Below are 14,098 nucleotides of genomic sequence, written 5' to 3' on the forward strand. Positions count from 1 at the left end.
GTTGCGGGAGATGAGCTAAACTCGTGGTGTCCAGCTCACTTTCATCTACTCATCATACTTTTCCTTGAAACTATGAATATTACTTGCTCTCACTATCTCTCTAGGTAGTTCATTCCAAGCACGAACAGCTCTCGCTGGGAAGCTATACTTCCCGATGTCAGTCGTGTTTCCCGGCAATCTCAGCTTGAACTCGTGACCACCTCTCGTTCTCCTCTCACTGTCTAGCTCGAGGAAGTCCTCTCAGTCAATCTTGTCCACCCCCTTCACGCATTTGAACATCTGAATCATATCTCCTCGCTTCCTTCTTTCTTCCAAAGTTGGTAGCTGCAGGGCATGCAATCTCTCTAGGTAATCCATATCTTGCAGGCTCGGTACTAACTTGGTTGCAGCTCTTTGCATCCTTTCTAGCTTCCTTGTGTGCTTCTTTAGGTGCGGTGCCCACACTACCTGGGCATACTCTAGTTTTGGCCTCAGAATCGCTTCTATGATTTTCTTTACCAGAGACTCACTAAAGGCGGTGTCACACTAGCACTTTTTCCGTCGATTAATGCGACTTCCGTCTAGTTTTCAACGTTCCGCATGAACTTATCGCATGAATTTGTCAGACGATAAAGGCGGTGTCACACTAGCACTTTTTCCGTCGATTTTTCAACGTTCCGCATGAACTTATCGCATGAATTTGTCAGACGATAGGGATCGTTTCCGTCTGCAAATTTTCCGCCTTTGTTTACATACCAAGACCAAGACCACAAGATTTGCCGCGTCTCCTCAACCTGCTTCTACGTGCATTGGTTCTACCACTAACCATGAACGCATCCATGCACGCTTTTTGGCTTGTTTAGGTCGTCTAACTTTCGTAATACACTGTATTACGTTCAGAGCAGCGTATCTTTGCCGCAGCGTGGCCTCCATGTTTGTTTACATTGTGTTGGCGGGAAGTGACGACGGAAAGTGACAACGAAACACCGTTTGTGTGTGACAGGCCGCAGCCAAAATATTGTCGATTTTCTGAAAAACGACGGAAAAAGTGCTAGTGTGACACCGCCTTAAGGATCGCTTCCGTCTGCAAATTTCCCGCCTTTGTTTACATACCAAGACCAAGACCACAAGACTTGCCGCGTCTCCTCAACCTGCTTCTACGTGCATTGATTCTACCACTAACCATGAACGCATCCATGCATGCTTTTTGGCTTGTTTAGCTCGTCAAAGTTTCGTAAGACACAGTATTATGTTCAGAGCAGCGTATCTTTGCCGCGGCGTGGCCTCCATGTTTGTTTACATTGTCGGTCTGTGTTGGCGGGAAGTGACAACGAAACACCGTTTGTGTGTGACAGGCCGCAGCCAAAATATTGTCGATTTTCTGAAAAACGACGGAAAAAGTAGACGGAAAAAGTGCTAGTGTGACACCGCCTGAAGGTGAACAAAAGTTGTTCTTATATTAGCTACTATTGCCAACCTTTCTCCCACAATTTTGTTTATATGTCCCTCTGGTGACAAGTTGTCCTGTATTACAACCCCTAGATCTTTTTCTCTCTCAGTACATTTAATATCAGTCCCGCCCAAATTGTATCTTGCGTGTGGTCTGTAGATACTTCTTCCCATCTCCAAAATATGACACTTGTCAGCATTAAACTTCATCATCCACTTTACGCTCCATTCTTGCATGAAATCCAAGTCCCGTTGCAGCGTAAGACAGTCATCCGGTGTTTTCACTTGTTGCATCATCTTAGCATCGTCTGCAAACAGATTGATATAACTTGCCACTCCATCTGGTAGGTCATTTACATATATTAGGAACATTAAAGAGAGAGAGAGAGAAGTGAAAAGAAAAAGTGAAATACATAAAAGATACTGAAAGAAACATTAAAACTTTAGTGGCCCAAAGGATGGCCCAATTCATCCCAAAGGGTGGCCCCATTCACCCCAGGACTTCAGCATAGAGTAGGCCACTTGTTTATGTTAATAACTTCTACAATGATCATAATTTTTTTTTTCAGGGAATAGTAACATAGTAGTAAGGTACTTTCACACAATTTTTCAATTGATTTGACTGATTTGTGTAGATTTTATAATAAAAGTTGTAAAAAGTGGCCCGTATTCACCCCGGTCAACGCTACATTCACTTATTAATTTCATAAATAGTATGTTCATCTTATACATTATTGTATATCTGGTACATGTTCTTATATAATATCACTGTTGTGGGTTTGGTAACACTGGTGAAAAATTTTGAGATCATTGTAACTTACTCTTGTAATTGTGTGATGTTTGGGGTTCCTCTTAGGCTGTGCTGTCCAGCCATGTGTGGTCATGCATGACTTATGCTGCGCTGGTACCAGGCTCAGATTTCATCTGGAGTAGGGGATGAAAAGGTGATGTGGGGGAACACATCACCAGAAAAACAACCATTCACAAAGCATAACACTGAATTTTGGTTAACAGAGGGTTAACAAGAGCAACTGACAATGAAATATATAAATATGCGTGAAATGACAGTGTACTATAGCATGAGCTATGTAACAAACAGTTCCCAAAAAAACAAAGGGACATGAATTGAAATGGATGGGCGGGCACGCATGACCACGCATAATTGGACAACACAGCCTAAGAGGAATCCTGATCATCGCACACTTACCGGGGTAAGTTACAAAGATCTTGTAATTCCTCATTGGCTGCGCTGTCCAGCAGCGTGATGTCATGCATGACAGTTTGTAGCCTCATCCCCAACATAATATAAAGGTTGAAACACCAAATGTGCATACACACATGTCTATGCAAGAAACAATCTGAGACAAAAATCAAATCATTACATATTCCCAGCATATGATTCCAGGATGTTTTGTCCAAAGGAACCCACAGGTAATATGGTCTTGTTATAATGTTTAGTAAAAGCAGATTCACGTCTCCAACCAATTGCTTTTTTAGGTCTTACCAACGCCATTCCTGTCCTAAATGCCTTAAAAGTGGATGCAGACTGAACTGAATAGGCATTAAACCAATCCTCATTTATACCAGACTCTCATGACATCCTTGACCCATCTAGTAATTGTGGCCTTTGATGCAGGCCCAAAAGGTTTCCTGGTTGTTAACAACAGTTTATATTGATCTGGTCTTATTCTCAGTTAGTTTGTCAACTGTAAATATGTCCCTTGGCATCAACAATACAAATGTTAACATTCAAAGGAAAAGTACTAAAACTTATTTCTTGCAAATGATTTTGACATTAAAGGTTTTAAATGGATAACCAATTCTAAAAATGAGTAAACCTGTCACTTTTTTGGTTAAAGTTGAAAGAGATAATTGAGTGTTGCTTCCCCAATGATTTAAAGTCTTTAGTAGCAAATCAGGATCCCATGTAAATCCACCCTAGGTAGTTTCGAGCGTTGTTTAGCTGTTGACTTCATAAACAAGCATACAGTTTTGTGGTGGCCTGCTGGAGACTCATTAATCTTAGCTACTGTAGAGATAGCTGACCCTTCACCATTGAGGGTGTTGTAACTTGTAACCAGAACCATCTACTTTACCCTTATTGAATAAAAAGAGTACATGATCCAACAGTTTATTTAAAATGGGACATAAAAGAATCAACCTGTTCTCATAAACAAAACTCATTCCATACTTTGCTATGCCTCCATTATGCAATAAGGGTTTTCTCATCCCAGGCCTTTCACAGAAAATCTGTAACCCGTTCCAAAATTCCTTCCCTGTGGAAAGATGCCCTGACAGAGGCCATACTGCCAACCTCAGATTCTGGACTGGGTGTATCCATTTGGGATCCTGGGGTAGATACAAACACCACTGAGGAAGAAGTTGAGGTGTAGCTCTCAACAGGTTAAGAGCCTCCGCAAACCAAGGTTGAGTTCTCCATACCGGCTGAATGACTAATACTGACACCTTGTCTTCCCATATTTTTCGAATGACGTTTTTTATGACTTTAAGGGAAGAAAAGCATAGAGGAGTGAAGCATTACTCCAACAGAAAGAAAAAGCATCTGTACCTAATGCCTCAGGATCTGGTCTCCAAGAATAGAAAAGATTTAACTGGGTGTTAAGGCGAGAAACAAAAAGATCCATAGAGCGTTCTCCATAAATTCTGCAAATGTCTCTAAAAACTGTGGGCATTAATCTCCATTCCTTATTGAAATCACTCTCACAGTATGCTAAATCAACTGTAAAAAAGAGGACATAATTGAAAGACATGAGAAGGGAGGCAGCAGCTGTATGTGAGGGAGGGAAGAAGAAAATGGGAAGCCCGTTACCATGACAACGGGGAGGTTGACGACCTTGAGGGCTCGCACACCCATCACAACAATAACAATTCCGGAGCCTTCGCCTGGGCCACACGACACTTGCAGCTGACTTGCACCGTCTGCGCCTGTCTGCTGATCCCTATTACCCTTTCCTATTGCATTTCCTGCCCCGCTGCCCACGCTTCTACTCCCACCACACTGCACTATGCTCCCAGCTGTCCGCCCTGTGGGCGTCACAACATTCGACCTGCCCACCCTTCTGGCGGCCTCAGGCGTCCACCCCTCTCGGCAACCTACAGTCCTTCGCGTTCGTGGTCCTAATCAACAACAAAAACAAGCTTGTGTTTCTTATTCCTACATAGTTGTAAATAATATAACAATATAACTTTTAACTTACCTGAATGACCATAAACAATGATTGGTTGAAAACTTGATAATATGCTTTGAAATGTACGGAAACTTGAGTTACGTACAAAATCGACTTACGTCATGTTTCAGGAACGTAACTCTGACGTAAACCGAGACCTTATATATATATATATATATATATATATATATATATATATATATATATATATATATATATATATATATATATATATATATATATATATATATATATATATATATATATATATATATATATATATATATATATATATATATATATATATATATATGTTAAACACTTCTCAAGGAGGTATGTATATGTACATACTAAACACTGTATGGGTCAACTGGAGAGAGTTTAGGTTATGCAGTCTTGGACAGTGGGTGAACATCAATTGCTGGTAGCGTGGATTGGTTTAAGTGTTATCTTGACACATTAGATGACAAGGATAAGAGGTTGGTCAAGGAATATGAAAGTAAAAAATGGTTAAAGATTGGTAGTGGTAAGAAAGTTAAGTCTCTGAAAAATGTTAGACTTCCTTGTGATGTTCAAGGGATATTATGTTTTGTGAACACAGATGTAATTGTGTGCGACATACCATTACTGCTTTCTAAGCAGACAATGAATAAAGCCAAAGTGACTTTATTTAGAAAATGATTAAGCTGAAATTCTAGAAAAGATGATAGACTTGAAGTGTACTTCATCTGGTTATTATTGTATTGATATAACTGAGGAATATGGAAAAAGTTGAAAATGTTGTGTTGACTTAACAAAGGCTGTAACATAACAGAAAAGAAAAAATTTGTTATGAAACTCCATAAACAATTTGCTTACACCAATGAAAGAAAACTAGAATTGCTTTTGAAAGATGCTGGTGTATATGATGAAGACTACAACACGTTGGTGAAAGAAATATCAAATAACTGTGAAATCTGTCTGAAATACAAAAGGATTCCATCTCGTCTGATGGTGTGTATGCCACTGGCCAAAGACTTCAATGAGGTAATGGCAATGGATTTGAAAGAATGGGACGAAAAATAACCTATGGTTTCTTCACATGAATGACTTAGCTACTCGGTTTTGTGTATCTGTGGTTATTCATAAGAGAGAAAAGCAAGTGATTATTGAAAATGTACAGTAAGCCCCCGAATTTAGCAAAATCCAGCTTAGTGAAACCCTTATTTAGCGACTATCTGGAAGAAGGCCAAGCCCTCAAGTTTAGTGATTTTCTTTCATATTTAGCGAATGTACCGCGCTACACTGTCCCGCCTCCCACTTGCTCTGAGCCAGTCGCGTGTGTATTTGGCCTTTGTTTTTCCCATACTCCCTTTCTGTCTGAAGTCACGTCCTTCCCCTCAGTCCTCACTCGCCGCCACCTCAGGCGACACGCTATGCTTCCTGCCTCTCGTTTCGCTCGGTTTACACTTGTTGTGTATTGTGCTACCGTAAATACACTTTCATAATGGACTCAGGTGTCTCCATGCTACCCCTGTTTTACGATAACTACCACACCGTGACGTCAGCCCCACAGTGCCTCCGGCATTCCCGCTTGACACTTGAGCTATTGTGTGTGTTAATCCAGTGTGTGAACTAATTTTTTGTGCTCCCATCCTCGCTGTTTAGTGAGTTTCACTATCACCATGGCCTCCACTAGTGGTTCAGGGGGTGCTGATTCTCATGAAGGTGGCGATGTTGCAGCTGTAAATGGGGACTCGAAATGGGGACTTTGGGCGGACGAAAGACTGATTGGTATTTTTCCCTATTTAAAGTAGTATTCAAATTTGGCGAAATTCCAATTTAGCGATAGTTTTGGCAGACTAATAGGATCGCTAAATGTGGAGGCTTACTGTAATTGAAAAATAGATAGCTACCAGATTAGGATGTCCCAAGAAGATTCTGACAAATAATGGTGCTGAGTTTGCCAATGAGGAATTCCGCAACATGTGTGAAAACTTAAATATTACTCTAAATCACACAGCTGCAGAAAGTTCCTTTAGTAATGTGTGTGAAAGGAATCATGCTGTAATTGATGAAATGGTCCATAGAATTTTGTCTGATCAATCTGATCAACATTTGTGTACTGCTCTGGTGTGGGCTGTTCATGCAAAAATCACCATTCAGATAGCTGAGGGATATAGCCCATACCAGCTTGTTTTTGGTTGGAATCCCCAACTTCTTTCCGTGTGTGGTGATGATCCTCTGGCTTTGGAAGATACCACCACAAGTGAGGTTTTTGCCAGACATCTAAATGCCTTGCACAGTGCTGGGTAAACATTTATCAAAGCAGAGCCTTAAGACATCAAATAAGACCAACAGAAAAGTTCTATAAGCCTGGTGATTCTGTGTACTACAAAAGAGATAATTGTAAAGAGTGGAAAGGTCCAGGAATGGTAATTGGAAATAATGACAAAGTGGTACTTATTAGGCATGGTAATAATTGTGTAAAAATCCATAGTTTTAGAGTTCTTGGTAAACTCTATAAGTTAAGCAATAAGGGGAGAGAGTTATTGGGGCGGGTGATCACTTACTGGAAGCAGACCGTAAGAACATCCAAAGAGAATTTCTGAGTATTTTTCATGATAGTGAAGATGATGATGTAGAGCAGTAGTCAGGGAACAGGAGTAAATTAACCCAAATAGGGTATATTAAAAAATTTGGGGTAATAGATGTGCTTTGGATGTAGATGAGCTAAGTGAGGGAAACACCATACTAAAAACACCATGCCAAAAACATGGACTTTTATTTATTTTATATTGGTTTTAGATTAAATATTATTCCTATTTGAATTTTTGTGTGTTTATTATCTATGAATTTTATGAGTAAGTTGGCCACCAGCCAATTTTACTACAAATTCTTTTAGGGCAACATTAAAAAAAGTTATATAGAGAAACATAAGGTTACTTATATAAATGAAATAGTGAGAATGTACAACAGCAACCCAGTGTACTGAACATAGGTACAAAGTTGCTCAAGATTGGGCAAACAGTAGAGTATCTGCCAGTGGGTGAATGTTACTGGAAAATTACCACCATTCTTAGTTGTACAGGAAAAGTATCGGGTAAATATAAGTATACTGGTTGAATGTATGTGGTGAGAATGAGGACCCAAAATTATTTGATTGGATGAACAGTGTTCAGGAATGGAGGGAAAGAGAAGAACCTGTGCCAGTAATAGACAGAAGTGAGAGTGAGAACTGTGAGGAAGTGTTTCTGGCTTGTGGCTTGCATGATGATAAAAGGGTAAAAGAAGCTAAACTAAGCAAGTTGCAAAACTGGAAATATTGTGGCATGTTTGAAAAAGTGTGTGACAGTGGTCAGCCATGCATCTCTGTGATGGATGTGTACTGAAAAAAACATTTTGGTGATAGGCCCTCCATTGTTAAAGCTAGATTAGTGGCTAGGGGATTTGAAGAATGCTAGGAAAATGGCTTTAGAGCTAATGCCCCTACAGTAGGAAAAGATGTGTTGAGGAATTTCCTTGCATTACTTGCTATTAAGTGCTGGAAATGTAATTCCATTGACATAAAAGCTGCATTCTTCAGGCAGACTCTAGATAGGGAAGTATATTTAAGACCCACTGTGGAAGTAGTGGATGCTGTAGTAAACTATGGAAGCTGAAAAATGTGTGTGTGGATTAAAGAATGCTGCTAGGGTCTGGTACTTCACTGTCAGGGCTGATTTGCTGAAATCAAGTTGTGTGCAGTTACAGGTGGATCCTGCATTGTTTTACAGGCATTGTAATGATGAACTTGCTGGTCTCTCTAATTCATGTGAATGAGTTCCTTTGGGGTGCTACAGGGAATTTTGAGAAGTGTATCATCAATAAGATGAGAACCAAGATTGATGTTGGTAAATAGGCTGATTGTATTTTCAACTATGTGGGAGTTGACATTAAGCAAAGTATCACTGGAATTACAGTGATCCAGGGATCCTATCTAGACAATGCATACCCTTGGCACAGAGTAGAGCTTCAAGGAAATATGATAATGTCATTGCACAAGAAACTGAAAAATTGCAAAGCCTTATTGAACAATTAAATTGGCTATGTACACATTCTAGACTGGATGACTGTTAACAAAATATATATTAATTTGTTTTGGTTTGGTAATATGTTCATCTTATACATTATTGTATATCTGGTACATGTGGTGTCACTGTTGTGAGTATGGTAACACTAATGGAAAATTGGAGGTGTTGTTTACATGTGCATATGTTAGGGAAGGAGTCAACTGTGAAAGCAGGCAGTGAGACGATGTGTCTGCTCTGGGTATTGGATGCTGAAGGAGTTGAATAAATGAAGAGCTACAAATGGACAATTGTGTTTCTTGTGTGTTTCATGGTGTTTAACATCTTAAATGAGGAATTGTATGTACAGGTTTTACAATTGGGTTATGTTCTTGAAAACTAGATTGAATAATGAATGAACAAATTGCAAACTTAAGGTTCAATGGGATTTAATTTGATGAGGAGAGTAACCTATGGCTAACGTGTATTGAGAGATAGAAAACACTTTTCTGTGCCACCTAAAAACCATCAGCATTAGGTGTTGCAGGTCACTTGTATCACTTGTAATAGCAAACAATGAATGTGAATTTTAGCAAAATAAACACTGGAGACTGATCTTGATCTTGATGCTACAGTTGGCTCGAGACCACTCCAGAGCCTTTGGATTAGCAGCTCCTGTAGAGGACAAACAAAAAACAAACAGAAATAAAGAGGTATATATATATATATATATATATATATATATATATATATATATATATATATATATATTATTTTTTTATTTTGATTTATTTATTTATGTTCTCTCTCTCTCTCTCTCTCTCTCTCTCTCTCTCTCTCTCTCTCTCTCTCTCTCTCTCCTATAGCACCTGTAGGTCTATTTGAAGAGTATGGGAAGCGCTGTCCAGCTTCCATCCATTAATAATGCAGGCAATTTTATTTATAGTGGTATGCATTTTAGGACCCATATCACTACCCAAGTGCATCTTTGGTGTAAGGCATTTACACCTCTACCTAGAACTTGGTTATCAGGGTGACATGTAGATAACTTTAAACCACTCGACAAATGGCAAAGTTTCAAGGTGGCATATGGTGGGATTTGAACCCACACTCACCACCTTATCCGCTACGCCACCGCCTCCCTAGGCTAATTATCCTTACTTTTAGCGGTAATGAGTTTTGATGGGTGGCAGCTGTGGCATGGGTGGCGATGAGATCACGGTGCGTTTCTTTACATGATCAGATACACGAGCCCAGACAATGGAAAACAAGCAAGTGGACATAATTCATGACGATCTGAAAATCGAAATATCGAATAATGAGGCATCGAATAGCAAGGGAAACCTGTACTCAAGAAAACAGATATCAATCAAGAGGGAAGGATGCTATGTGATTGGTCCTCCTTACAGGGGGAAGAAGGCAGAAGCTGAAAGAAGAAAGAAACCTAGATCATAGCTTATTTTATGCCTCGGGTCACCCAGCTTGGTGGCATCTAGCAACTTGATACATCTCAGGGCATTTACTTCATACAAAGGAGCAGATCTATCCCCATATGACCTAAGCTGCCACCCTTTGTCCTTTATGCTCAACCTGGCTCCTCATTCACAAAGAAAACAAAAAGAAAATCGTGTGGTTCTTTACTTACACACCACAACAAAATAAGTCTATGAAAAAGACATGTTTTACTTAAAAATACACTTGTCCATGATGGTACATTGAACACTTGTTTAACAAGAATGGGAAAAAAAACATATATACCACATTTAAGCACAATAGATTAAAATTTACATTTGTTATTTCAGTGTGTGATCCTCTGAGAGTGACAAGCAGTGGACCAGGTGGTGCCCCTTTCCACTGGGCCAGTGATGGAGCAGTACTCTTCTCCTGGGCAGTGAAAGTGTGTGGGTGGCTTTGTGATTCTTATTGATTATGAGAAAAGATGGAAAAAAAGTTCCTCTCCTCCCTAGTCTAATTAACATGTACATTGTGTGTATAAAGTCACTTGATTTTCAGGTCTGGGATATTAAAATGAATAGTAAGTAAACATTGATATAATTAATTTATTATGAAAGCTTTGCCATAATTGTGTACTTTAGTTAGGCAATGGCAACATAACAGTAAATATTAAGTATAAAAAATAATGGGTTATATGCTTGCTATATTTACTTGTCCTGCAAAAATTATGTTTTTCCCTACTTTGCCCATCTCTTCTCCAGTATTCTGTGAATTGAGAATGTCACAGGCAGTTTTATATTTATGTTTATTTATTTATTTTTTTTCAACACCCACCACTTCAGTTTTCAGGGCCAGGGTTGGCATGAATTTCATCACACTTGGAAAACATGTATATACAGAAAGTTATTTATTTTGTTGAAGAAATTGTGCTTACTTCTATATTATGTATCTGCTGGTTACTCATGTAATATACACATATATCTATATTTTCCAGAAAAAAATACTAGTTATGTGAAAATTATTTAAAATATTGTTATGGTAATCTTTAGTAGTATTTCATATTGTCTACAATTTGAAAAGAAAAATATATAGTAGTAAAGTAGATATTGGGCATATGAGAGAATGAACCCTTGTAGAGTGTGAGTGGACACTGAGTTTGAGAGGATGAGAGAGAGAGAGGACTGGGAGGTGCAAGGATGAGGTGTAATTAAAGATTTTCCTGCTATAGCCACTCACCAGAATATTTGAGTCTCCATGAATCAGTGTGGTTTAAATTGTTTCATATTGCATCAACTTGCTGAAGATGGTATAAAGTGGATGAGTAACAGAAAGAATATACATGCAGTGAAAACTCTTTGTGGTATGAAGCATGATATATATAAATGACTAGCAGTGAATACACTTGTTATCTCCACTCTGCATTTCAATTTTTATGTAACAATTTGCACACATCAGATAATTTTGGCAGTATTTTGTAACTGAAGTGTTGAATGTACTATTTTGTTAGTTTCACTGACTATGTGTTCAATTTTTTTGCCTTGCCTTTTTGTAATAGTATAATTTTTTAATCATTTATCGGTGCTCTAAATCTTGCCCATAGACTTATGAACTACTGGCTGTTGTGTTGCCAAAACTCTCACAACAAAAGACACAAAGCATATATAGCTCACCTCTGCCTAGGTTATAGAAGTCTCATTAATGACCATATTATGTTAAGAGATACCCAGCTATTTTGTTAAATGACTCATTCTGAACCTCTTTACAAACAAAAATTTTTACTTCCTCTTCCAGTTTGATAAAGGTTTGTGTTGTCACTGTTGCTTACATCACTAGCCATAGGCAGTTCCACAATTCTTGTGTGACATTAACACACTCTTATTCTCAAGTCTTTTTTGTTCTGTTTCTAGATGACTCATGGTAGTCCTTATATATATCCATGTTTGTTTTTTTTGTCTGAAATTTATATTTTCTTTATGTAAATACAACATAATAACCACAGTGCCACATAGATACTTGTTGGTCCAGTTTCTTAAGTCCAACCAGATTCTATCTTGATGGTAAAGTACTAGAAGGTGATCTTGGCAGACTGTATTTGAGGTGTTCAGAATAGTAGTGACGTAAGCGCCAAAAAAAAAAAAAAAAAAAAAAAAAAAAAAAAAAAAAAAAACGGAGAAAAACGTTAAAGTTTTGCAACATTCAGAACGCAATAACTTTTACTGAGATGAGGTAGAAAGCTCAACTTTTGTGCAAAATGAAGCTCTATAACAGGGCTTTGCAACAATTATAAGCAAAATGCAATTACGTTCTGAAGTTGCTCATTAACTGTGTTTTTCCGGGGGACGGGCACCTGTATTTTCGGAAAAATTAATGATAATACTGATATTAATAATAAACAATCCCCACTCTTAAAAATAATAAGAAAATAAAAGTTACTGGGTAAAGCTCTTGTTGTGTGTGTTTGTGCGTGTTTGGTGTGTGTGTGTGTGTGTGTGTGTGTGTGTGTGTGTGTGTGTGTGTGTGTGTGTGCGTGCGTGCGTGCGTGCGTGCACGGGCGTGCACGGGCGTGCAAAAAAAATCAACACTTACATTGATAAAGGCGATGGCTGGTGTAGGCTTCTCAGTTGATTGAAGATGACTAAACGATGACAATAAATGTGATGATGTCAATATCGATGATGATGATGATGATGATTGGTGGGGGGCCCTGGGATGAGGTGGACGGCCTGGCATCCCAGGCTGCGTCACGTCATCGCATCCCTGCCTCCCCAGTGGTCGCTGAGTAGCCTGGGTGGATATACGTTGGTGTAAAATTCACTGTGCTGTCATTTTAATGTGATGCCGATATGGTCAATTAATGCCTTCACTACTAGCAGAATTTCACTGGTCAGATGCCAGCCAAACACAATAGGAAGAAGATAGTGCTATACCACAGCTTGCTGAGACATGCCAGGATGAAAATGGAGGCCTCCTATTGCCAGCCCGAGTACATAAAAATTATGTCATTGTTGAGTGAGCACGAGTTTTTTTTTTGTCGACAGCCGCACAGCCATGCGTACCCCTCCAAAGAATGGGAATTTCGACTATGTTGCGGGCCGAATTTTGACTTGGACATTGCAGATTCGGAAAGCTGAAGGCGAGACGAAGAAAATGCTATACAAACCTCAAAATCGGCCAGGGTGGCACTTACGTCACTACTATTCTGAACACCTCATTTGTGGTGAGAGGAGTAACCAGTGCAGTTTATATGTTAAAGCTTGTTTTATACTCCATATATAAAGTCATTATAAATTAACCAATCTCAATATGAATTAGAAAACGAGAATTGGGTGCACTTGTAAATTTTTTTTATCTCTGGGACCGTATTAATAAAGATTCCTAGGAATGCATTTTATCCTCGGCTTTACTCCTAAAAGTTGCGCCTAAAAGTATCTTTTACATTCAAAGTAAAAATTACTCCAAGCAGTAGAAATACCACTCAACTAGTGGCTTTTCTAAATTTGGCAACACTATTTTAAATAACCTATAACATGATGTCACTCTTTTGGTGGTAGTTTATGCTTGTAAATTAATCTTGAATATTTCTAAGTGATTCTAGACTATTTCTGAGCATCATTAAGAGTGATATGTTATTTTTTGACATGTTGATACTTTGGTGGATATAAACAAAACACCATTCTCTGTGCTGCTTGCAGAGGATGGCAGCCTGTTCAAGAATGAAAGAAATTAGTGGAGCTATGAAAAGTTACTCTTTGTAAACCTCATCAAAGAAAGAAAAAAAATATAACAAAAGATAAAAATTCATCCAGGATTGACTTCTAAGCAATAGAATACTGTATGGGCTGACATTGTTGCCCCTATTAACTGAGCATACATAGTACATATATATCATATCCAGAGTCTCTCTCTCTCTCTCTCTCTCTCTCTCTCTCTCTCTCTCTCTCTCTCTCTCTCTCTCTCTCTCTCTCTCTCTCTCTCTCTCTCTCTCTCTCTCTCTCTCTC

The 14,098-nt window shown here is 38.7% G+C and overlaps 1 protein-coding gene across 3 annotated transcripts in view; it reads left to right on the forward strand.

The window, feature by feature from the left end:
• LOC123520621 (ubiquitin carboxyl-terminal hydrolase MINDY-1-like) overlaps window positions 1–13,485 on the forward strand; it is a 58,437-nt gene extending 44,952 nt beyond the window's left edge. For all 3 annotated transcript variants that reach the window (XM_045283067.1, XM_045283069.1, XM_045283068.1), the window contains one exon: window positions 10,447–13,485. In XM_045283067.1, coding sequence (XP_045139002.1) covers window positions 10,447–10,461 — 15 coding nt within the window. In that variant the 3' untranslated portion in view covers window positions 10,462–13,485. The remainder of the gene's footprint in view (window positions 1–10,446) is intronic.
• The last annotated feature ends 613 nt before the right edge of the window (window positions 13,486–14,098 follow it).

The sequence above is a fragment of the Portunus trituberculatus genome, chromosome 47, assembly GCF_017591435.1.
Source record: "Portunus trituberculatus isolate SZX2019 chromosome 47, ASM1759143v1, whole genome shotgun sequence".
NCBI lineage: Eukaryota > Metazoa > Arthropoda > Malacostraca > Decapoda > Portunidae > Portunus > Portunus trituberculatus.